The sequence below is a fragment of the Neoarius graeffei genome, chromosome 2 (genome assembly GCF_027579695.1).
Source record: "Neoarius graeffei isolate fNeoGra1 chromosome 2, fNeoGra1.pri, whole genome shotgun sequence".
NCBI lineage: Eukaryota > Metazoa > Chordata > Actinopteri > Siluriformes > Ariidae > Neoarius > Neoarius graeffei.
Genome location: NC_083570.1, coordinates 2,103,972 through 2,129,288, shown reverse-complemented (window position 1 = coordinate 2,129,288; position 25,317 = coordinate 2,103,972). Strand labels below are relative to the sequence as shown.

Sequence of the window (25,317 nt, the reverse complement as noted above, 5' to 3'; positions counted from 1 at the left end):
GTAATTGTATTGGAATATATTTTAAATTAACCTCCCAACCCTGACAATGCCTACTATGCCTATTTGTTCAAACAAGGTATGATATTACCTCATATGTATTATGCTGTCACTCAAACTCAGGGGGCGTAATCTATTTCTATACTATAAAAGCACCAGAGCTGCGTGACCCACAAGTTATTCAACTGTGACCTTACACACTGGTTTACAGTCGTAGCATGTGATACATGAGGGGTTTCTTTTAGCTCTGTAGACATTAGTGAAATGCTGTATTCATGAACCTGATGGAGTTTAACCAATCTGATCGCTGTGTGAATTTCTCCTGTCCAGAGAGATCTGCATCTCCTGTAGTTTATATCTTTCTGTATGTGTGTTCAGCTGCTGTGGTTCTTCTAACAGTGTGTGGAAATCTGCTCGTCATCATCTCTGTTTTTCACTTCAAGCAGCTTCACACACCAACAAACACACTCGTGTTATCTCTGGCCGTGTCGGATTTCTTCATTGGTGCTTTTGTAATGCCGCCGATGTTAATCTGGATAATCGAGTCATGCTGGATATTTGGAGGAGGTGTCTGTCTCTACCTTTTATTGATAAGTGGTTTCCTCACAATCGTGTCCATCTATAATATTGCTCTGATTGCTGTGGATCGATATTTGGCTCTCTCAAACCCCTTTCTCTACATGAACCATGTCTCTGTGAGGATCACTCGTGTTGTAATTGTTTTTGACTGGGGTGTATTGATGGTCTATAACTTAGCACTCTTATATTTCAATGGAAACTTCATGAATGTTTTACTGTGTCCTGGAGAGTGTTTTTACTTTCTAAATGAGGTATGGTCTGTAATTGAGCTTGTATTTTCATTTATCTTTCCACTTTCTGTCATAATCATATTGTATACTGGGGTTTTTGTGATTGCTAAGAAACATGCCACTGCGATCAGAGAGCTTAATAATCACACACAATCTAAAACACAGAAAATCACATCGCACTCGATGAAATCTGAGAGAAAAGCAGCTAAAGTCCTCGGCATTTTAGTGTCTGTATTTCTGATCTGTTTACTTCCATATTATATTTACAGTTTTTTAGGTTATGTTATTGAAGTCCAGCAAGAAACTTTTCCTACAATCATTTTCATAATTTGTCTTAATTCCGCCATTAATCCATTTATTTATGCTCTGTTTTACCCATGGTTTAGGAGGTGCATTAAATTAATTATCACTCTGCAAATATTCCAAACAGACTCTGCATTAATCAATGTATTTTCATAAACAGATGGGTTTTTTATTTATTTTTTTGTTTTGTTTTAATTCCACCTGATCCTGTTCCCAAATATTGCTTTTACTGTATAGTCATCATTATCTTCGTCTCCCTTGTCCAGCACTGCTGCCATTCCGGCTCCATTTGGACTCTCTTGAGCCATGTCATAATAATTGGAGCATAATTTTAAGCCAGATGCCCTTCCTGCCACAACCCTCACACCGGTTCATCAGAGGGTTCACCATCTTGCTTAAGGCCCGGTCCCACTGCACTTACGGATGCAAAGAAGATGTAAAATGTAAAAAAATCTTTGCCATCCGTTGGAAAACGCTATGCATCCGTTGTGTACTCATTGCATACGTGCTTCATACGCTCTATCCATCGAGCATCCGTCCACTGTGATTTCATCCGCGCAAAAAGTTTTGAGTTGCACAAAACTTTTAGAACGGATGCACTTTCCGCCGTGTACGATGTAAATCCGCGACATATACGAGCAACAAACGTTCTATGTCCGTTATCATCCGTTAAACGTCTGCTGTATCCTCTCTGCATCCTCTGGGCATCCTCGCAACTCACATCCGCTGCAGCTGAAAACGGAAAGAGGGAGGAAAGATAAGGTACATGAAACGTCTATTCATCGTTAGTAGCACGGAAATAGAAAGGATGTAAGCGTATACATCTCGTATATAAAGTATTCAAAACGGACAAAGCGTTTATATCTGGGATGCATCTCGTATATTTAGGATGTCTGGAGTATGTCTAGAGTATGTAGAAGGACACCTAGCGGACAATCGGTCTGCATCCGATATACATCCGCGCAACATCCCCTTTGTTTCCGTTAGGCGTATGTGATGCATCCCCTTCATTCGCTATGCATCCGCTCTTTCTGCTATGCGTCCGCTCTTTCTGCTATGCATCCGCTTCTCAGTTATCACCGGTAACCCCTTCAGAGCTGTCATCCACTTCCATCCGCTAGGCTTCCTATGAACATGCATTTAACATCCCCGCTATATACTACCCACGTCCGTTCTTTTCCGTTCTGTTTTCGCCAATTTTATCCATTTCTGGAGCGGATGAAAACGGATAGAGCCACCCCCGAAATTTTGCTCGTCCGTTGTGTCCTTTTTGCATACGTTTTGTGTCCATCGGCCAGTGGGATCGGGCCTTTAAGAAAGGTCCCAAGCACCTCGAGTGGAACAAGGCTGCAGAGGATGCCATCAAAGAGCTCAAATCAGCCATCACAATAACACCAATTCTCAGACATCCAGATCCTTCAAAATCATTCATCGTGGCTGTAGACGCCTGCGAGAAAGAAATGGGAGAGGTGTTGTCACAGCGCTTTGGGGAGAAGCCCAAGCTACACCCTGTTGCCTTTTTTTTTCGAAGAAACTCTCAACAGCTAAACAGAATTATGACATCAGGAATCTGGAACTTCTTGCAGTAAAGCTTTCCCTAGAGGAATGGAGACACTGGCTTGAGGGGGCCACACATCCGTTTGTTATTCTCTCTGATCCTAAGAACCTTGAATATCTAAAGACAGCAAAATGACTGAATCCATGTCAGGCAAGGTGGGCACTCTTCTTCACACCTTTCCAGGTCACCATCTCCAACCGTATTGGTTCCAAAAACACTAAGGCCAATGCATGATCCATAATTCAGACATCTACAACCATCAACCAAAAACCCACTCCTATCCTGCAACCTACATTGTTTTACAAAAAGTATTTATCCCCCTTGATGTTTGTCCCATTTTGTTGCATTACAACCTGGAATAAAAATGGCTTGTTTGGGGGGGTTCGCATCATTTTATTTACACAACATGCCTACCACTTTAAAGGTGCAAAATGTTTTTTATTGCGAGACAAACAATAATTAAGAGGAAAAAACAGAAATCTGGAGTGTGCATAGGTATTCACCCCTTTCATATGAAATCCCTAAATAAGACATGGTCCAACCAGTTAACTTCATAAGTCATATAATTAGTTGATTAAGATCCACCTGTGTGCAATAAAGTGTCCTATGATCTGTGACATGATGTCTGTTTAAATCAACCTGTTCTGGAAGGCCCCTGACTCTGCAACATTACGAAGCAAGCAACATGAAAACCAAGGAGCCTCCAAACAGGTCAGAGACAAAGTTGTGGAGAAGTATAGATCAGGGTTGGGTTATAAAAAATATCCCAAACTTTGAATATCCCACGGAGCACCATTAAATCAAATATAGCAAAATGGAAAGATTATGGCACCACTACAAACCTGACAAGAGAAGGCCCCGCCGACCAAAACTCACAGACCAGGCAAGGAGGGCATTAATCAGAGATGCAACAAAAACACCAAAAATAAAACTGAAGGAGCTGAAAAGATCCACAGCGGAGATGGGAGTATCTGTCCATAGGACCACTTTAAGCCATACGCTCCACAGAGCAGGGCTTTATAGATGAGCAGCCAGAAAAAAGCCATTGCTTAAAGAAAAAATATATATATAAGAAAACACATTTGGCGTTTGCCCAACAGCATGTGGCAGATTCCCCAAATACATGGAAGAAGATTCTCTGGTCAAATGAGACTAAAGTTGATCTTTTTGGCCATCATGGGAAACAACATATGTGGTGCAAATGCAACACTTTCCATCACCCTGAGAACACCATTCCTACAGTGAGCCATGATGGTGGCAGCATCATGCTGTGGGGATGTTTTTCATCTGCAGCGACAGGAAAGCTGGTCAGAATTGAAGGAAAGATGGATGGCACTAAATATGGGGCAATTCTGAAGGAAAACCTGTTTGAGTCAGCCAGAGTTTTGAGACTGGGATGAAGGTTCACATTCTAACAGGACAATGACCCTAAACACACTGCCAAACCTACATTACAGTGGTTTAAAGGGAAACATTTAAATGTCTTGGAATGGCAGAGTCAAAGCCCAGACCTCAATCCAGTTGAGAATCTGCGGCATAACTTGAAGGTTGCTGTACACCGACGCAACCCATCTAACTTGAAGAGTTGGAGCAGTTTTGCCTTGAGGAAAGGGCAAAAATCCCATTGGCTAGATATTCTAAGCTAATAGAGACATACCCCAAGGGACTTGCAGCTGTAATTGCTCTACAAAAGTGGCTCTACAAAGTATTGGCTTTGGTGAGGGTGAATGCCTATGCACACTCCAGATTTCTGTTTTTTCATCTTAAGTACTGTTTATGTCACAATAAAAAAGTACTTGCACTTTTTAAAGTGTTAGGCATGTTGTGTAAATGAAATGTTGCTCAAACCCCCCCCCCCCCCCCAATCCATTTTAATTCCAGCTTGTAATGCAACAAAACAGGACATACATGAAGTGGGATGAATACTTTTGCAAGACACTCTAAGTGCTTTGCTAATGCCGTCACATGGGAAATTGAGAAGGAAATAGTTCAAGCACAACCTTGCGACCCTCCAGAAGCCTGTCCTCCTGGTCTCGTGTTCGTCCCACCAGAGTTCCCAGGCCAACTCATTATCTGGGCTCATTCATCCCCTGCCACTGGACATCCCAGTAGTCAACGTACATATCAGCTCATCTGAACTAGGTATTGGTGGGAGAACATGATGTCTGAGTTCAACAGGTTCATTTCCACTTGCTCTGCCTCTGCCTAAGCCAAGGTACCTCGGGCTCCACCCATGGGTCAACTCCGTCTGCTGGCTACACCCCAAAGACCCTGGTCCCATATGGCCATAGATTTCATCACGGATCTACCCAATTCAGAGAACAAGACAGTCATCATGGTGGTCATTGACCGATTCTCCAAGGTGTTAAGGCTCATCCCCTTGCCTGGTCTACCCACTGCCTTTGAAACCACCGAACTACTCTTCTCACATGTCCTCCAGTACTATGGGATCCCTGAGGACATTGTAAGTGAATGGGGCCCCCAGTTCACTTCCAGGGTGTGGACTAAGTTCATTGACAAGCTCTGGGTTTTGGTGAGTCTAACCTCAAGACACCACCCACAGTCCAGTGGCCAAGTGGAATGCACCAATCAGGAGATCGGGTGCTTCCTGAGGGTGTTATCTCTGGAAACCCCAAAGACTGGTCACAATTCCTCCCCTGGGCTGAATGAACCCAAAATTCTATGAAAGACTCTGCCACCCAGCTCACACCATTCCAGTGCATCCTTAGATATCAGCCACCATTGTTTCCATGGGACGACTCACCCTCACAAATCCTGGCAGTGGACTCCTGGTTCTGAAGAAGTGAACAAGTGTGGCAAAGTGTTCACCAGAGGTTAGAACAGGTGGCCGGCAGGTATAAACTCTATGCGGACAAGCACAGAGGGGAAACACCTGTGTACTCACCTGGAGATGGTGTGTGGGTGTCCACAAAAGACCTGTGAGATCCCAACACATGGCAGAAGCTCTATGCCTGATACATGGGTCCTTTCAAAATCCTCCACAGAATTAACAGTCTTACAGACTTGAGCTCCCACAACATTGATGCCTGTCACCTACTTTTCATGTGTCATGCCTCAAACCTGCCATACAAGGACCCCTAGCCACCACTCAACTAGGACTGAACCTCCCTTGCCCATAGAACTGGAGGAACAACCAGTATATCAGGTCCATAAGATCATCAACTCCCATTGTAGACATGGCAACCTGGAATATCTGGTGGACTGGGAGGGGTATGGTCCAGAGGAATGCAGCTGGGTGTTTGCCAACATTATCCTAGACTTGCTTCTCACTCAAGAATTCTATACCAAACATCCCAAAAAGCCAGCACCCAGGAAAAGAGGTCATCCCAGAAAAGAAAGTGCTCCCAGAATGAGCACCTTGGGGTGTTGATTGCCCTCCCTCTGCCGAATATTGATTGAAGACACACCTGTTCCATATTTCCTGTAATCAGCTCCGCCTATTGAAGGACACCAAACACACACATTGTGATGTATGGTTCAGTTTATCCATACCTGATTATACTGAGCTGTTGTTCCTAGCTGACTCTCAGTGACTCTGACCCTATTTTCTGTTAATCCCTGACTCTGAACGCTCGCCTAATCTCTGACATACTGTCTGCACATCGACCGACCTCTTGCTCGACTGTGACCTCATCATTTGTCTCACGTTTTGGATTTGGCTGCCAGTTTGTGACACACCCGTTCTCCCCTGCGACTGCATCCATAAGTGCCTGCACACAGACACTGAATATCGATAGAAATCTTGTTGATAGTAGTTTGAAATGAAACTATGAAGTGACAGGGACATACACCCACTCTGGCATCTTGATTTATTCATAAGATGTCTTTTCATCACCCTTTTTAAAACTTTCATTATCCATAGGGCAGGTTCTTAACATAACAACTTTGTTTATATGTAGGCTTTGTTACATGAAATTTAGCATGATGGTGTATATTATTCTCTGGCCTGTACCAACTAGGCCTTTTTCTCAACAAAGCATGACATCATTTATTATGTTGTCAAAGAAACTGGGGAGGCGTGATCAATTTCTGAACTATAAAATCACCAGGGCTGTTTGAGTCATAAGTCATTTAATTAGTTACTGTTTTCCTTGAAGCTCTGTAGGCATAAATGAAATGGTGTATTCATGAACCTGATGGACTTGAACCAATCTTATCGCTGTGTGAATTTCTCCTGTCCAGAGAGATCTGTATCTCCTGCTGCTTATATCTTACTGTACGTGTGTTCAGCTGCTGTGGTTCTTCTAACAGTGTGTGGAAATCTGCTCGTCATCATCTCTGTTTTTCACTTCAAGCAGCTTCACACACCAACAAACACACTCGTGCTCTCTCTGGCCGTGTCGGATTTCTTTGTTGGTGCTTTTGTAATGCCGCCGATGTTAATCTGGATAATCGAGTCATGCTGGATATTTCGGAGAGATTTCTGTACCAGTTATTTATCGATTAATGTTTTCATCACAATCGTGTCCATCTATAATATTGCTCTGATTGCTGTGGATCGATATTTGGCTCTCTCAAACCCCTTTCTCTACATGAACCATGTCTCTGTCAGGATTATTCTCGTTGTAATTATTTTTGACTGGGGTGTAGTGATGGTCTATAACTTGGCACTCTTATATTTCAATGGAAACTTCATGAATGTTTTAATGTGTCCTGGAGAGTGTTTTTACTTACTAAATGAGGTTTGGTCTGTAATTGATATTGTATTTTCATTTATCTTTCCACTTTCTGTCATAATCATATTGTATACTCGGGTTTTTGTGATTGCAAAGAAACATGCCACTGCGATCAGAGAGCTTAATAATCACACACAATCTAAAACACAGAAAATCACATCACACTCGATGAAATCTGAGAGAAAAGCAGCTAAAGTCCTCGGCATTTTAGTTTCTGTATTTCTGGTGTGTTTACTTCCGTATTTTATTTACACCTTATTAGGTGATGTTGTTGAAGTCCAGCAAGAAACTTTTCATACAGTCATTTTCATAATTTATCTTAATTCCACCATGAATCCATTTATTTATGCTCTGTTTTATCCATGGTTTAGGAGGTGCATTAAATTAATTATCACTCTGCAAATATTCCAATCAGACTCTGCATTAATAAACGTACTTTCATGAACAGCCTTTTTCTAATCCACTTGATGTTCCCAAATATTGCTTTATATATATATATAAAACAGTCCTTCATCTATATTTCAGCTTTCATTTCCTGATATTTACATATAGATGTATTAAGCAGACAAGAACATGACACCACTGGTGTGCCAAAGTATACAAACTGATAGTCTTTAGGTAAATTAAAGTAATTAACACTTAATATTTGGTTGCATATCCCTTGTTTGCAATAACTGCATCAAGCCGGTGACCCTGTGACATCACCAAACTGTTGTTGTATTTTTGTAATGGGTTTCCAGGCTTGTAGCACAGCTTCTTTCAGTTTTATCACTTCTCTCTATACATGAGTGACCTCTGGCCTCATGAGGTGGAGAACCAGACACTACAGGGTCTTCATAATATGGGATGTTAAGGCCACCGGGCAGTAATCGTTTATCTCAACTGGTCACCGTACTTTGTGCACCAGTACGAGACAGGATGTTTTCCACTGCACTGGAACTTTGCCTAGTCATAGACTCATGTTGAAGAGCCACCAGAGGGGCTCAGCTAGCTGGGCTGCACAGTCCTTCAGGAGTCTTGTCACACACCGTTTGGGCCTGCTGCTTTCCCTGGATGCAGTCTCCCAAGCTCCACCCTCACCTCATCAACTGTGAAGGATGGGGGCAGGTGACCAGGATTGGTGGGTGTTGCAGCTGCATTGGTAGGGGAGCTGTTGCATACACGAGACAGTAGAGTTGACAGTGGAGCAGGAGCAGCATCTGAAGTGATGGTGGGAGAGCCATTGTATACAAGAGTCAGTGAAGTAGAAGCAGCAGCTGAAGTGGTGGGAAGGGGGACAGATGATATAGCAGGGCGGGCATTGGCCATTCCATCAAGCCTGTTATAAAACAGGTTGAATTCAAGACCTGGCTGTTCTTCTTTGAGTATCCAGTAATATTCTTCATTCCTCTCCACACCTCTTTGGTGTTATTCTGCTTCATCTTACTCTCCACTTTCCTTTTATAATCCACTTTTGCCTGCTTCAAGCTCCTTTTCAGTTCCCACTGCACACACCTGAGCTTCTCCTTATCCCCCTCCCTGAATGCCTGTTTTTTTCTGGTTAAGGAGCTCCTTGATGTTACTGGTGATCCAAGGTTTATTATTGGGAAAGCAGCGAACAGTCCTTACTGAAACCACAGAATCCCTACAGAAGTGAATGTAGTCCGTTATGATGTCCACTCTGCTGTCAATGTTCACATCTCTGTTGTTATCCTGTGGCTCCAGCAGCACACTCCAGTCCGTACACTTGAAACAGTCCCTAAGAGACTCGCTGGTCTCCGGAGACCATTTCCTGAATGAGCAGGTGGTAACAGGCAGCCCATTACACAGGGTTTGTATGTGGGCTGAAGAAAGACCAGATTTTGGCGGCGCGCACACTTGCAGCGGCTCCTCTCTGTCCCGACAGAATGGTGTTTTTGTGTTTTTTGTGTTTTAAAACAGTGTGTATCTGTTCGTCATTGTCGTGTCCATCAGTCTCAAGGCGCACATACTCCCATGAGTTTCTGCTTGACATCCGCAGAACTATATTCACGGATATAAATCCAGCGGACGCGGAAGTGCTATGCGGCTACGGTTTGCTCTGGAGGCCTGCTCAACCACCGACCCCCACTCCTGCATCCAGCCCGCAGTGGAAGCGCCACAGGCAGAACATGCCTAAGCAGAAGAGAGGCAAGCGCGGAGGTTTCCAAGCTAGGCTAGCGGCTAGCCCTCACCAGCTGGCTATCCCCACCATCACTCTGGCCAACATACGCTCGCTGGACAATAAGCTGGATTATGTCCGCCTGCTCCGCTCATCTTTTAAGTCTGTGAGTGAGTGCTGTGTCCTTATGTTTGTGGAAACATGGCTTAACGACAGTGTCCCGGACTGTGCCATTCAGCTAGCCCGGCTAACATGCTACCGGTCATACAGAGCGCTAGTCGAGGGGGGGAAGACTTGCGGCAGAGGACTCTGTGTTTACATCAGTGATGCCTGGTGCCATGATGCTGTCGTGGTCTGCAAACACTGCTCACCACTGGTGGAGTTTATGATTATTAAGTGCCGGTCATTCTACCAGCCGAGGGAATTTACAGCCATATTGCTGGTAGCATTATACATCCCTCCCGGCTCCAATAACAACAGGAGTGAAGCACTGAATGAACTCTATCAGCACATCAGTGAGCAGCAGACAGCCCACCCAGATGCTTTCCTCATCCTGGCTGGGGATTTCAATCATGCAAACCCCAAAAGCGTGTTTCCAAAACTCTATGGACATATCAACTTTCCCACATGTGGAAACAATACTCTGGACAATGTTTACACCATGCATAAAGACACCTGCAAAGCCCTACTCCTCCCCCACCTTGGGGCCTCAGATCACTCCACTGTTATGCTAATGCCAGCATACAGGCAGCTGGTTAAAGTCACCAAACCAGCTACAAAACAGATATGTGTGTGGCCAGAGGGGTCCTCAGAGGCACTCCAGGACTGTTTTTCCACCACTGACTGGAGCATGTTCAGACAGGCAGCCACCTACAGCAACATCACAGTTCTCCATGAGTACACGGAGACCGTCATTGCCTACATGAAGAAGTGCATGGATGATGTTAGGGTCACCAGAATCATCTCCATTCAGGCCAATCAGAAGCCATGTCTGACAGGGGAAGTCCATACACTCCTGTGGGCTCAGAACGCCACCTTCAGAGCTGGGGACGAGGTGGGCCTGAGGACAGCTAGGGCCAATCTGTCACGAGGCATCAGGGTGGCCAAGAGACAATATTCCAGGCACATTGCTGACCATTTCAACGACAGCAGAGACACCAGGAACCTGTGGCGGGGGATTCAGACCATCACAGACTACAAGCCCTCGCCGCAGACCTGTGACAACTCCACGTCTCTGCTGAATCAGTTGAACGACTTCTTCGCTCGCTTTGAGGCAGACAACAGCACCACGGCACAGAAGACCCCACCACCTCCTGGCGACCAGGTGTTGATGCTGTCCCCAGACAGCATGAGGAGAGCTCTCAGGACAACAAATGCACGAAAAGCCCCGGGTCCTGATAACATTCCTGGTCGTGTCCTGAGAGACTGGGCCAAGGAGCTCACAGATGTCTTTACAGACATCTTCAACATCTCGTTGAGCCAGGCTGTTGTCCCCACATGCCTCAAAACCACCACCATCATCCCAGTCCCGAAGAAGCTGTCTCCCTCCTGCTTCAATGTCTACCGCCCTGTTGCACTCACTCCCATCCTCATGAAGTGCTTCGAGCGGCTAGTCATGCGTCATATCAAGTCTGCCCTCCCCCCTGCTCTGGACCCTTTCCAGTTTGCATATCAGTCCAACTGTTTGACCGATGACGCCATCTCCACTGCCCTCCACTCAGCCCTCACCCACCTGGAGAAAAAAGACTCGTATGTCAGAATGCTGTTCATAGACTTTAGCTCAGCATTCAATACAATCATTCCTCAGCAGCTCATTCATAAACTGGACCAGCTGGGACTTAACACCTCCCTGTGCAACTGGCTGCTGGACTTCCTGACGGGGAGACCACAGACTGTATGGGTTGGCAGCAACTCCTCCAGCACCATCACTGTGATGATGCGACCCATGAGCGCACCATCACGGCATCTGCTATGGCAGCCGCCATTGAAAGTATGTACGTGCTGCTTATGTAGCAATGGATATCGTTGACGCCCTGGACTATGTCAAGGTGAAGCAAGCCATTCTGACCAAATACGAAATTGACCCTGAAGCATACAGACACAGATTCCGTGCCACGACTGTCCAGGACAGAGAGACTGCGAAAGAACTCCAGTCAAGGCTCACCGACCTCTACGTGAAGTGGATGTGTCCTAGCACAAAGACCAAGGAGCAGATTGGAGACACCGTTGTTCTTGAGCAGTTCACCCGTATGCTCAATCCAGAGCTGAAAGTGTGGGTCATGGAATGGAACCCACAGACTTCCAAAGAGGCGGCGGAGTTGGTGGAGGCCTTCGTCACTGCACGACGTCATCGCCGAGGCTACCAGATCGGGAACCAGGACCAGTCCAACCGTCGGACCCATGGTGCCCAGCGACGGCCCGACCATTGACATCAAGCCAAGTCTGTTACTGGTAGCCATGAGTTCCATCAATACAATGCCCCTCACTCTAAGTCTAGCCCCCACACTACACATAGCCCCCACCACAAGCCTAATCAGCCTATTATGTCCAAGCCCCGTGTAGTTTGTCACGGCTGTGGACAGCCTGGCCATATCAAGCCTGAATGCCCTTTAGCCTCTGCTAGTGTTAGCAGGTTGTGTTACACCCCTACTAATGATCTTGTAGCACTCCCTAGCTGTATCGATGTTTTAGTACCTGTTAAAATTAATGGCAAGGTGTGGCAAGCCTTGGTGGACTCTGGTAGTAGTCAGTCCTTTATTCAGAGTGTTTGTCTCGATGCTGCTGCTATGTTGTTCACTGGCAGTGTTAAAGTGCGTTGCATTCATGGTGACGAGAGTGAGCATAAAACTGCTGATGTTCTTGTTGAAATTGAAGGCCAGACTTACCTTTTGAATGTTGCTGTGATGGATAATTGTCCTTACCCTGTAGTCTTAGGACAAGACGTACCCATCTTAGCTGAGTTATTGCAGCATGCTACTCCTGTAGTTACAGGGATGGTTGTGACTAGGGCCCGAGCGAAGGCCAATCCTGCTGACATGTGGCAGGAGCTGCCCTTTGCTGATGGCCCTACAGAAGTCAAAGGCAGGAAATCAAGGTCAGTTAAAAGGAGAGATAAAGTTCTGGGCACTCCGGTACAGGAGTCTGTGTCTCTTCCACCTTTAGAGGGAGATGTTTTGGATGTGCCTGACTTTGGGTGTTTACAAAAAGATGATTCAACCTTGACTAAGTGTTTTGAGAAGGTGGTGTCAGATGATGAGGAGTTGGCTAGAGCTGCTGTTTGTGGGAAAGATTGCTTTGTGCTTAGAGATGGCAAGCTTATGTGTGTCAGTGAAGAAGGAGAGCAGCTAGTGGTCCCCAAATCTCTTAGGCTTAAGGTTTTGGAGGTTGCCCATAGCATTCCCTGGTCAGGTCATCTTGGCCAGCAGAAAACCCTTGATAGGATTGATAGACGTTTTATTGGCCTGGAGTGTACCAGGAAGTTGTTTCTTTTTGTAAATCCTGTCCGACCTGCCAATTCACTACACGCGCACATAAATGTTCTAAGGCTCCCCTAGTCAATCTGCCCATCATCGACACCCCTTTTTCATGCATTGCCATGGACATAGTAGGCCCCCTTGACAAGAGTAGGGCTGGCCATCACTATATTCTTGTCATTAGTGATTATGCTACACGCTACCCCGAGGCTTTTCCCCTCAGAAATGTCAAGTCTAGGCAGGTAGCGAATTGCCTCATCCAACTGTTCTCCCGGGTGGGAGTGCCCAGAGAGATCCTCACCGACCAAGGTACCAACTTCAACTCACGCTTCATGAAGCAGGTGTACTCTCTCTTGGGGATCAAGGGTATACGAACTACACCCTACCACCCGCAGACAGATGGCATGGTCGAAAGGTTCAACCAGACACTGAAGGCAATGCTCCGGAAGTTTGTGAGTGACACGGGAGCTGACTGGGACCAGTGGCTGCCTTTTCTCCTCTTCGCCTATAGGGAGGTCCCGCAAGCGTCCACAGGATACTCACCATTTGAACTCCTCTACGGTCGCCAGGTGAGGGGTCCCCTGGATGTCCTCCGAGAAGCATGGATGGGAGAGGGTCCTGCGGCGCCAGTCAACATTGTCAGTTATGTCCTTAAGATGCGGGATAAGCTGGAGGAGCTGAGCAGTCTTGCCCATGACAACAAAGAGCAAGCCCAGTCTAGCCAGAAGTCCTGGTATGACCAGACTGCCCGTAGTCGTACTTTCAACCCAGGGCAGAAAGTCCTTCTCCTGCTCCCATCATCAGAGAGCAGTCTTCTCGCCAAGTGGCAAGGCCCCTACGAGGTCCTTAGGAAAATGGGCCCCGTGACTTATGAAGTCGCCATGCCGGATCGCCGCAAGCCGAAGCAAGTGTTCCACGTGAACCTGCTGAAGGAGTGGGTGTCTCGGCCTCAACCGGTCAGCGACGTTATGTGGGCTCGTGCTGTGCCTGAGGAGGAGGAGCTGCGGGAGCAGTATTTTCCCACCAGTGGAGGCGGAGCTACTCATCCACCGATCGACCACCTCTCCAGCCGTCATTAGGCGGAGCTTCAGGGCATTATTCCAGAGGGTCTCTTCAGGGAGGAGCCAGGCCGGACATCAGTCATCAGCCACGACATCCAGCTGACAGCCCCAGGTCCCATTCGCCAGACCTCCTTCCGGGTGCCTGCACGCCTGATCCCCGCCTTGAAGGACGAGGTCCAGTCCATGCTGGAGATGGGAGTCATCGTACCGTCCCGCAGCCAATGGTGCAGTCCCGTGGTACTAGTCCCAAAGAAGGACGGAGGGCTGCGGTTCTGTGTGGACTTTGCAAAGCTTAACGCCATCTCCGCCTTCGACCCCTATCCAATGCCGCGTGTGGACGAGCTGGTGGAGCGGCTTGGGAAGGCCATTTATCTGAGCACCCTCGATCTGTGTAAGGGTTATTGGCAGGTACCCTTGACACCCCAAGCTCAGGAGTTGACTGCTTTCCGCGCACCCACTGGCTTGTTCCAATTCACCACCATGCCGTTTGGCCTGCATGGAGCTGCGGCCACCTTTCAGCGGCTGATGGATCAGGTGCTGAGGGGGGCGGAGTCCTATGCCGCCGCCTACATCGACGATGTCGTGATCTACAGCACGTCATGGGCGGAGCACCTGCAACATCTGGCCGACGTCTTCCAGTGCATCCAGGCTGCCGGGTTGGTGGTTAACGCCAGCAAGTGCCAGCTCGCCAAGCCTGAGGTGTGCTACTTGGGTTACATCCTAGGTGGTGGTACCATCAAACCCCAGGTCTCCAAGGTGGAGGCCGTACGCAGCTGTTTGCCACCCACAACAAAGAAGGGGGTGCGTTCCTTCTTGGGGTTAGTGGGGTGGTACAGGAGATTTATCCCGGATTTCTCCACCAGAGCCTCCCCACTAACCGATCTCACAAGAAAGTCCAGCCCTAACAAGCTTGTCTGGACGGAGGCGTGTGACAAGGCCTTTCAGGACCTAAAAGACAGTTTGTGTAACACCCCCGTCCTGCAGAGCCCTGACTTTTACCTGCCCTTCACGGTCCAGACTGACGCCTCTGGATTGGGGCTGGGGGCCATGTTGCTGCAGGGAGAGGGGGAAGATCGGCGGCCTGTCATTTACATTAGCCGTAAGCTTTTTCCACGGGAGACCAGGTATTCTACCGTGGAGAAAGAGTGTCTTGCCGTCAAGTGGGCACTGGACACTCTTAAGTATTATTTGATGGGCAAGGAATTTGTGCTGGAGACAGACCACCGGGCATTGCAATGGCTGGACAGGATGCAGGACAGTAATGCCCGCATAACCCAGTGGTACTTGTCTCTTCAACCCTACAAGTTCTCTGTGCTTTACAAACCTGGGAAATGTAACGTGACTGCAGACTTTTTGTCCCGCCTCTACAAGGAGGGTCAAATATAAGTTGGGGGGTGTGTGATGATGCGACCCATGAGCGCACCATCACGGCATCTGTTATGGCAGCCGCCATTGAAAGTATGTACTGTTATTTTCCCCATTCAAACTTTTCCCGCATTGTTATGATGGTTCATGGACTTTATAAACCGCAGTACGTGAGTTTTAACCCTTTTTATTGTGCATTGTGGTTTTGTTAGTTAACATGGGTTGACACATGTTTAGCGTAACAACCATTCACGCACATAGTATTAAAATACATTATATTCCACACATATCAACGCACACACAAACAACTCAGAAACGACGCTTTGTCAACATGTTTTGTTTCTTTATTTATTGTGCCTAGTCATAACATCTAGCCTTAATGAGTACAAACGAGTGGTTTTTAAGTGTTTAAGAACACCAATCAATGTTCATTTGGCATTTAAAAAGCTCCGTGTCTTACCGGTGGCAGTGCTTCCTGGTTGTGACAAAGGGTTGCGTGATGGTGCTGAGGATGTTTTTATTATGGGGCACGTTCACGTGTGCGCGTCCTCGTGCCCTTGCGGTGATGGTTAAACGTGTAAAATGTCTGAATAGTTGGTATTTGTGTACCTATATGTATTTGTGTATTATTTTTTTTTGTAAGGCCTGAGAATATGTATTTCTTTATAGCGCTATTTTTAAAATGTTTAAATTAGTTATTATTGAGTGCCTAACTAAAAACTCCTTGCTTTTTGGTTTAGGCAAGTGTATTGGCCAACTATAGGGAGGAGACAGGTATCATTTATAATGGTGATGTGTTCAGTTGTTGGGAGAGCCAGGTAGAGACAAGACCTGTGTTTATATTGCTCTGTCCTACACTCAGCTGTGTGAGTACATTGATTTGAATTGTGCTTTCTTGAGCCTTAGGCTAGCTTATCTTTTGTTTGTTTATTTTGGCTCCACGTAGCCGGTTTATTTTCTGTATGTTTGTAAATATTGTATAGTTATATTTTTCTGTATTTTTGTTTTGGCTTATTTTAGTTAGTTATTGGCCTCTGGCTCATTATCTTATCTGTGGTGTGCAAAAATAAAAGGCAAAAACGTCATCTTTTGCCTCCTGCCGTATCTGTGTGTTAACTTCTAAGGCCCCCGACACCCTGCTCCATAACAATTACACTGAACAGGGGGCCCCCCAAGGATGTGTGCTGAGCCCCCTCCTCTTCACTCTGCTGACCCACGACTGCACACCAACATCCAGCTCAAATCTCTTCATCAAGTTTTCGGATGACACGACTGTGGTGGGTCTCATCAAAAATGGCGATGAGACAATCTACAGGAGTGAGGTGAGCTGCATGGCCATGTGGTGCAAGGACAACAATCTCCATCTGAACGTGGAGAAGATGAAGGAGATTGTTGTGGACTTCAGGAGAGAGCACACCCAGCATGCTCCACTATCTATCGACGGTGCTGCAGTGGAGAGGGTGAGCAGCACCAAGTTTCTGGGTGTGCACATCTCTGAAGACCTGTCCTGGAGCAACAACACTGCATCACTGGCCAAAAAAGCCCAACAGCATCTGTACTTCCTCCGCAAACTGAGGAGAGCAAGAGCCCCGGCCCCCATCATGCACACTTTCTACAGAGGCACCATTGAGAACATTCTGACCAGCTGCATCACCGTGTGGTACGGCGCCTGCACCGTGTCCTGCTGCAAGTCTCTGCAGCGCATCGTGAGAGCAGCTGAGAGGATCATTGGTGTCTCTTTCCCTTCTCTAATGGATATTTATAACTCCCCCCTCACCCGCAAAGCCATCAGGATTGCAGGTGACCCCACCCACCCATCTCACAGCCTCTTCAGCCTGCTGCTGTCGGGGAGGAGACTGCAACGTCTCCGGGCCAAAACCAGCAGGCTCAAGAACAGTTTCTTTCACCAGACGGTCAGGAGGCTCAACTCCCTCCCTGTTCTGCCACTCCTCCCCCCTTTGCCCCCTGCCACAGATTCTGCTCGCACACCCCCCTGCCCCCCCTTCAGCATCTGACATGTCAACCTCACAGTCCCCCCCAACACACACACACACAGACACACACACACACACACACACACATACATCTCATCGTTCATTAACACACTGAACTCAGGGACTGCACATCTCACTTTACCTCGCTCATTTGCACTATTCCGCACTACCTCATCTTAACAGCTGCTAGTTTGTTTATAATGCTTATTTCAATGTTTACCAGCTATACCTCGTGCCCTTGACTGTTTGTTTATTTGAACCTATTTGTGTGTATTTGTGTATATATATATATATATATATATATATATATATATATATATATATATATATATATATATATATATATATATATATATATAGAGAGAGAGAGAGAGAGAGAGAGAGAGAGTGTTTAGTCTACATCTAGTTCATATCTAGAGTATTTATACTGTTTATATTGTCTGTTTGAGTGTTTTGTCTTTGTCTCGTTCTTGTCTAGTGTTTACACTGTTTATATTGCCTGAGTGTTTAGTCTATGTCTAGTTCTTCTTATCTAGTGTTTATACTGTTTATTTATACTGTTTATATTGTTTGTCTGAGTGTTTAGTCTATGTCTAGTTCCTATCTAGAGTGTTTATACTGGTTATATTGTTTGTTTTTTTTCAATGATTCTATTTTTATTTTTATTTATCGCATTGCCTGTTTGCACCGTGGATCAGAGAGGACTGAAATTTCATCTGTGCTGTATGTCAAGCATGTATAGCATATTTGACAATAAAGTTGACTTGACTTGATCTGCCAAGTGGTGGTAAAGCAGAGGCACTGTATGCATCATTCACATTAGCATAAAACAGACCCAATGTCTTATTTTCCCTCGTGGGACAGTCCACATACTGTACAAATCCAGTCAGATGGGAGGTGAGAGTGGTATTATTAAAATCCCCTGTTATTGCAATGAAAGCATTAGGATACTGGGTCTGAACATTTGCGACAGTTTCGTGGATGATGTCACATGCTATTGCCGCTACCGCCCATGGTGGAATGTAAACAACAAGGGCGACGATGTAAATCACATCATGTCCAGGGTGACACCATCTATTGTTTATAAGCAGAATCAGACCCCCACCTTTGCTCTTGCTGCTAGTTTTCCAGGCTCTGTCAGCTTGCACAGTAATGAAGCCAGCTAAGTTCACACAGGAGTGAGGTATGTTATCATTCAGCCATGTTTCCATGAAGCAGATCAGACTACACTCCCGGTAGAGTCATCGGTTTCTCACCAGAGCCTCTAGCTCGTCATACTGGTTAGCTAGCGAGTTGACATTTCCCATCAGAAGCGATGGCAAAAATGGCTTGTACCTCCATCTGCTAGCCTTTAGCTTAGCCTTTAGTTTAGCTCCTGCTCTGCAGCCTCGAAATGGCTTCCTCAGCTCCAGCGGTATCAGGTGTCTGACCCCATATCTAGTCCTTTGTAGAGCCAGAAGGTCATTCTTTGTGTGCACTTGAAGTGAAGTGAGCAGTGGCTCACATAATCTCGGGGTGAATTGTGTAAATGGAGGGAATTTATTCGTCTGTGACAAATGATCGAGGCTCATACTGTTGTATTGTGCATCCTGACTAAGGTATGCCAGTTGTGATGAAATGGAGGAAAGTGTCTCAGGGGTACAACCACAATTAATTAATTAATTAATTAATTAATTTTAAATAGGTTATCTAATAGGGCGGCACGGTGGTGTAGTGGTTAGCGCTGTCGCCTCACAGCAAGAAGGTCCTGGGTTCGAGCCCCGGGGCCGGCGAGGGCCTTTCTGTGTGGAGTTTGCATGTTCTCCCCGTGTCCGCGTGGGTTTCCTCCGGGTGCTCCGGTTTCCCCCACAGTCCAAAGACATGCAGGTTAGGTTAACTGGTGGCTCTAAATTGACCGTAGGTGTGAATGTGAGTGTAAATGGTTGTCTGTGTCTATGTGTCAGCCCTGTGATGACCTGGCGACTTGTCCAGGGTGTACCCCGCCTTTCGCCCATAGTCAGCTGGGATAGGCTCCAGCTTGCCTGCGACCCTGTAGAAGGATAAAGCGGCTAGAGATAATGAGATGAGATGAGATGAGGTTATCTAATATCCTAATTGTGGCTCCTATTTATGATGATCATACTGCATCAAATACTGTGTCTAAGATCATGGCATGTTAGCTGGAGTGTTTTTGGATAGTATTTCAGATGGCAGTGTGGCAGTTTGCATGAAGAGACACAGCCACACACTCACTATCGCGTAATGATTTATTCTGAAAATGTGTTTGTCATCCTTTTCCACACTTATTCTTGATCTATAAGGCAGATTTTCTCAGGAAAATCACTTTTTTTGCTGTCTAGTTGTTCGACAGATTTGCATGCTTATTGGCTATAATAATAATAATAATAATAATAATAATAACAACAAGTGTTGCCAGGCAAAACAGACCTCGCATGGTAGCACCAATTACTTGACCTGCCTGATATTTGACCCCCAACCACAAAGAACCTATGAGAGATACCCCATCATGTAGCATATCAATGGAAGCAGAATTGAAGGATGAACATTTTGGATTTGGTTTGAAGTAAATATGATGAATATGAAGGAAGATCTTGCAAAAAAAATGATTTTGACCTTTTTGGTGACCTTAACCTTGAACAGATGACCCTTAAAATGTTGGAGGTTCTATTTGAGACCAATACCCATCTATCCTGAAAGTTTCATGAAGATTGGTCCAGCCATTTTTCCATAATCTCATCTCATCTCATTATCTCTAGCCGCTTTATCCTTCTACAGGGTCGCAGGCAAGCTGGAGCCTATCCCAGCTGACTACGGGCGAAAGGCAGGGTACACCCTGGACAAGTCGCCAGGTCATCACAGGGCTGACACATAGACACAGACAACCATTCACACTCACATTCACACCTACGGTCAATTTAGAGTCACCAGTTAACCTAACCTGCATGTCTTTGGACTGTGGGGGAAACCGGAGCACCCGGAGGAAACCCACGCGGACACGGGGAGAACATGCAAACTCCACACAGAAAGGCCCTCGCCGGACCCGGGGTTCGAACCCAGGACCTTCTTGCTGTGAGGCGACAGCGCTAACCACTACACCACCGTGCCGCCCCATTTTTCCATAATGTTGCTAACAAAATAACAAAGAAACCCCACCAAACACAATACCTCACCCCCTGGTGGACTCTGTCCTGGGCAAGGTAATAATAATATATACAGTATGTGTCCACAACTTACATAACATATCATTTGGTGTTTTGGAATTAAGATACAAAAACATAACTGTGTTCTGCTAAAGGTAGAGATTCATTTAGTAAAAATGGGGTGTGACAGTTCATGTAGGTGGGTGGAGCACAGAAGGACGGCAGGCCAGAACTGAGTTCACAAAACTCTCTTTTATTCAGCTTTTCAGCGTTCATATATACTCTCACACGCGCTCAGACACACGCACACACATCAGCTGTCTGGTTCGGGAGAGAGCCCCCTCTGCTGTCGCTCTCTCTCCTTAAATCGGGCACGGTCGCTGGGAAGACACACAAACACATTAATTAACGACAGGTGTAGTGATTCTGCCACTTACCTTCCCTGACTCCACCCTCCTGTCACAGACCGATGCTTAACCATGCCCCCGCTGCCACATACCCCCACCGCCCGACTCAGGCCAGGCGGCCATCCACCCTGCAACCGACTCCCCCCCCCGATGGGAGAGGAAGTCTGCCATGACCATCTGCGCCCCCGGCCTGTGGATCACCTTGAAGTTAAAGGGTTGGAGTGCCAGATACCAACGGGTGATCCGCGCGTTGGCATCCTTCATGTGGTTGAGCCACTGGAAGGGCGCGTGGTCTGAACAGAGGGTGAAAGGGCGTCCCAGCAGGTAGTAACGGAGGGCGAGGACTGCCCACTTGATCGCCAGGCACTCTTTCTCAATGGTGCTCTAGCGCCCCTCACACACCGACAGCTTGCGACTGATGTATAAGACTGGGCGATTCTCCCCCTCCACCTCCTGGGACAAAATGGCCCCCAGCCCTCTGTCCGATGCATCCATCTGCAACATAAAGGGGAGAGAAAAGTCAGGGGAGTGTAAAAGTGGCCCCCCACACAGTGCAGCCTTTACCTTAGAAAAAGCCCGCTGGCATTGCTCCGTCCACTGGACCGGATCTGGTGCCCCCTTTTTAGTCAGATCAGTCAGAGGGCTGGTGATGTCCGAATAATTAGGTATAAACCTGTGATAATAGCCAGCCAGCCCCAGGAACTGTCTCACCCCCTTTTTGGTCTTGGGCCTCGGGCAGGCAGCAATTGCTGCTGTCATTTTTAATTTGGGGACGCACCTGCCCATTGCCCAAGTGGAAGCCCAGATACCGTACTTCCACCCGCCCAATCGCACACTTCTTTGGGTTGGCTGTGAGACCCCCTCGCCTCAGTGACCTAAGGACTGCCCTCAGATGTTCGCAGTGCCTCGGCCAGTCATTACTATAGATGATAATGTCGTCAAGGTAGGCGGCTGCATAGGTGGCATGGGGGCGGAGGACCCTATCCATCAGCCACTGAAACGTAGCGGGCGCCCCAAACAGCCCAAAAGGAAGTATGACAAATTGGTGTAAGCCGAACGGTGTGGAAAAGGACGTTTTTTCTGGGATAATGGAGTCAAGGGGATCTGCCAATAACCCTTTGTTAAATCCAGTGTCGAGTAAAAGCGAGCTGTGCCTATCCAATCGAGCAACTCATCAATACGAGGCACTGGGTACGCATCGAATTTAGACACCGCATTGACTTTTCTATAGTCTACACAGAACCGGACCGACCCGTCGGCCTAGGGTACCAAGACCACCGGGCTGCTCCAGTCACAGTGGGACTCCTCGACGATGCCCCTTTCGAGCATGGCCTCGAGTTCTTCTCGAACAACTTTTTTCTTGTCCTCAGGTAACCTGTAAGGGCAGCTACGCACTACCACCCCCGGGGGCATCTCAATGTGATGCTCTATGAGGTTGGTGCGGCCGGGCAGGGGCGAGAATACGTCCGAAAACTTGGTCTGCAACTGGGCAACCTCCGCGAGTTGGGTCGGGGAGAGGTGGTCTCCACAGGGGACCGGAGAGGTACGCGATGCAAATGTTCCCTTTTGAACCTCCGGCCCCAGCTCCGCCTTCTCCGGAACCACCGACACCAATGCCACGGGGACCTCCTCGTTCCAGAGTTTGAGCAGGTTGAGGTGGTAAATCTGTAGCGCCCCACCCCTATCCGTTCGCCTCACCTCATAGTCAATGTCCCCGACTCGCTGTGTGACCTCAAAGGGTCCTTGCCACTTGGCAACCAATTTGGAGCTCAATGTGGGCAATAGTACGAGTACTTTATCTCCCAGTGCGAACTCCCTAAGGCGCGTACCCTTGTCGTACAGGCGGGTCTGTCGTTCTTGGGCCTGCCGCAAATTCTTCTGAGTTAGGTGAGTGAGTGTGTGGAGTTTTGCGCGCAGGTCAATAGCGTATTGGATTTTGTTTTTACTTTGTGAAGGTCCCTCCTCCCAATTTTCCCACAGCACATCTAGAATGCCGCACGGCTTACGCCCGTATAACAATTCAAACGGGGAGAACCCCATGGAGGCTTGGGGGACCTCTCGCACTGCAAAGAGCAAGGGTTCGAGCCATTTATCCCAATTACGTGCGTCCTCACTTAGGGATTTTTTAATTATGTTCTTGAGGGTGCGATTGAACCGTTCCATGAAACCATCCGTTTGTGGGTGATACACGCTGGTGTGGATCGGCTTAATACCCAACAACCCATACAGTTCGTTCAGTGTATGTGACATAAACGAGGTGCCTTGGTCAGTCAGAATCTCTTTCAGGATTCCAACTTGGGAGATAACGCGGAAGAGTGCCTCTGCAATACTGCGTGCTGAGATATTGCGAAGAGGCACTGCTTCCGGGTATTGCATTGCATAGTCCTCTAGAACTAATATAAAGCGGTACCCTCATGTTGACCGATCTAATGGCCCGACGAGATCCATCCCAATTCTTTCAAACGGGGTCTCGATTAATGGTAGAGGGCGCAAAGGCGCTTTTGGAATGGCCGCTGGATTTACTAACTGGCATTTGCGGCATGCCGTACACCACCTACAGACATCGCCGCGAATCCCTTGCCAATAGAACCGGGCCATTATTCGGGCTAGTGTTTTATCCTGTCCTAAGTGTCCAGCCATGGGATTAAAGTGAGCCGCCTGGAATACCAATTCCCGGCGGCTCTTTGGAATTAAAAGCTGCGTTACTCGATCTTTAGTCTGAGTGTCCTGCGTCACTCGGTATAATCTATCCTTCTTAATCGCGAAGTAGGGGAAGGATGGGGTGGCGTTCGGCTGGAACGTTTGACCTTCGATTACTCTCACTTGGTCAAACGCATGCCACAGAGTCTCGTCTCACGACTGCTCTAATGGAAAATCCACGAGGGATTCCCCAATAGAGAGAAGAGGGGCCGGCGGCTCCTCACTCTTGCGCGGAGCTGACGTAGACGGCTCTGTGACAGCTGCTCCTGCCAACGCAACACCAGGACCTCCCCCTGTTAACTTATGGCAGGACCCACTGTCCACTAAATGTGTCAATAAATCCCAAAATCCCAGCCAATCTGTCCCCAAAATTATTGAGTGGGTAAGGTGAGGATTAACCGCCCCCTTCACTATAAATTTTTCCCCTAGAAAAAAAATGTGGACCGACACTAGAGGGTAGTTGTGAACATCCTGATCAAACGGGGAGACTGCCTGATCATCAAACTTTATGTGGGAGCTGGGTGCCATGGCGATGTTACTCCCATTTTAGACCCAAGGAGTTTTCATGTCTGCTCAAACTAATGCTCTTCCTAACTATCATCACGGCTGTACAACTGTGGGGAAACTGCCTTGCAGGCAAATGCTCAGCCCTGCTGGCCTACTCTCAAGGAGACTGTGCTGTCAACTGGGGTCAATATATCATCTACTCCATAGTTTTGGACGATGGGCGAGTGCGAGACCAGCGTTTACAGCGTGAGGACAGAGAGAGTGTTTGCAAAACATCTCAATCATCAAAACGGAGTACATCTGTGGTTTTCTGCATGTTTCTCTTACTGTGCAGAGATATTCATTTAAATCCTGGTCCTGTGTGCACCGGACTATCACATGTGGACAATTGTCAATCAGCTGTTTCATCGAGAATCAACATGCAGGCCACTAGGCCTTCTTACTCCGTAGGATTTCGAGGTAATAACTTTTCTACAATCTGTCTGTCTGAAAACATCGATCTCTGCTAAGGCTAATATCAAGCGACTCGACAATGTGTCTGCCAAACAGCAGCAAACAAAACTTTTTCAGACTGTCAATCATGCACGCGTACTATGGAACCCGAATACAAAACCGAAGGGCATTTTCGGTGGACATTTAAACACACGTAGTGTTATATCAAAGACTGAACAACTCCAACACCTACTAACGGACTCAAACATTGATTATCTGTGTCTTACTGAAACTTGGCTGACGCCTACAACTCTTCAATCTGTTTTAGTGTTCCTGGTTATAATGTATATAGTCGTGATAGAACTACGGGGAAAGGGGGTGGGGTTTTGATTTATGTGAAAGACACTCTGCAAAGCGAGCAGGTACAACTGCCCGCAAGCAACCTAGAATGTGTACGGGTAAAAATAACATTATCCCCCCAAATGTCTTTTGTTGTGTTTGTTGTTTACCAACCCCCAACCGCTACAAATGACTTTTTTAATTACATATCTGATGTCCTTAAACAGTTTGCAGGGGGTGAAATGATACTCATGGGAGATTTTAATTTAAATTGGCTCGATAAAGTGCATAGGAAAAAGCTCAAGGATGTAATGGAAATGTTTCAGATGTCTCAAATGATAAGTAAACCCACAAGATTAACAAAGTCCTCTCAAACTCTTATAGACCTTATATTTACAAATAAACCGGATAGGATT

At 46.9% G+C, this 25,317-nt stretch overlaps 2 protein-coding genes across 2 annotated transcripts; both read left to right on the top strand.

The window, feature by feature from the left end:
• Positions 1-272: 272 nt before the first annotated feature.
• Positions 273-1,265, top strand: LOC132871347 (trace amine-associated receptor 13c-like). Its single transcript, XM_060905461.1, has one exon. The coding sequence runs from the start codon at positions 273-275 to the stop codon at positions 1,263-1,265; it is 993 nt and encodes a 330-aa protein (XP_060761444.1).
• A 5,550-nt stretch (positions 1,266-6,815) lies between these two features.
• On the top strand, positions 6,816-7,808 carry LOC132871336 (trace amine-associated receptor 13c-like). Its single transcript, XM_060905451.1, has one exon. The coding sequence runs from the start codon at positions 6,816-6,818 to the stop codon at positions 7,806-7,808; it is 993 nt and encodes a 330-aa protein (XP_060761434.1).
• The last annotated feature ends 17,509 nt before the right edge of the window (positions 7,809-25,317 follow it).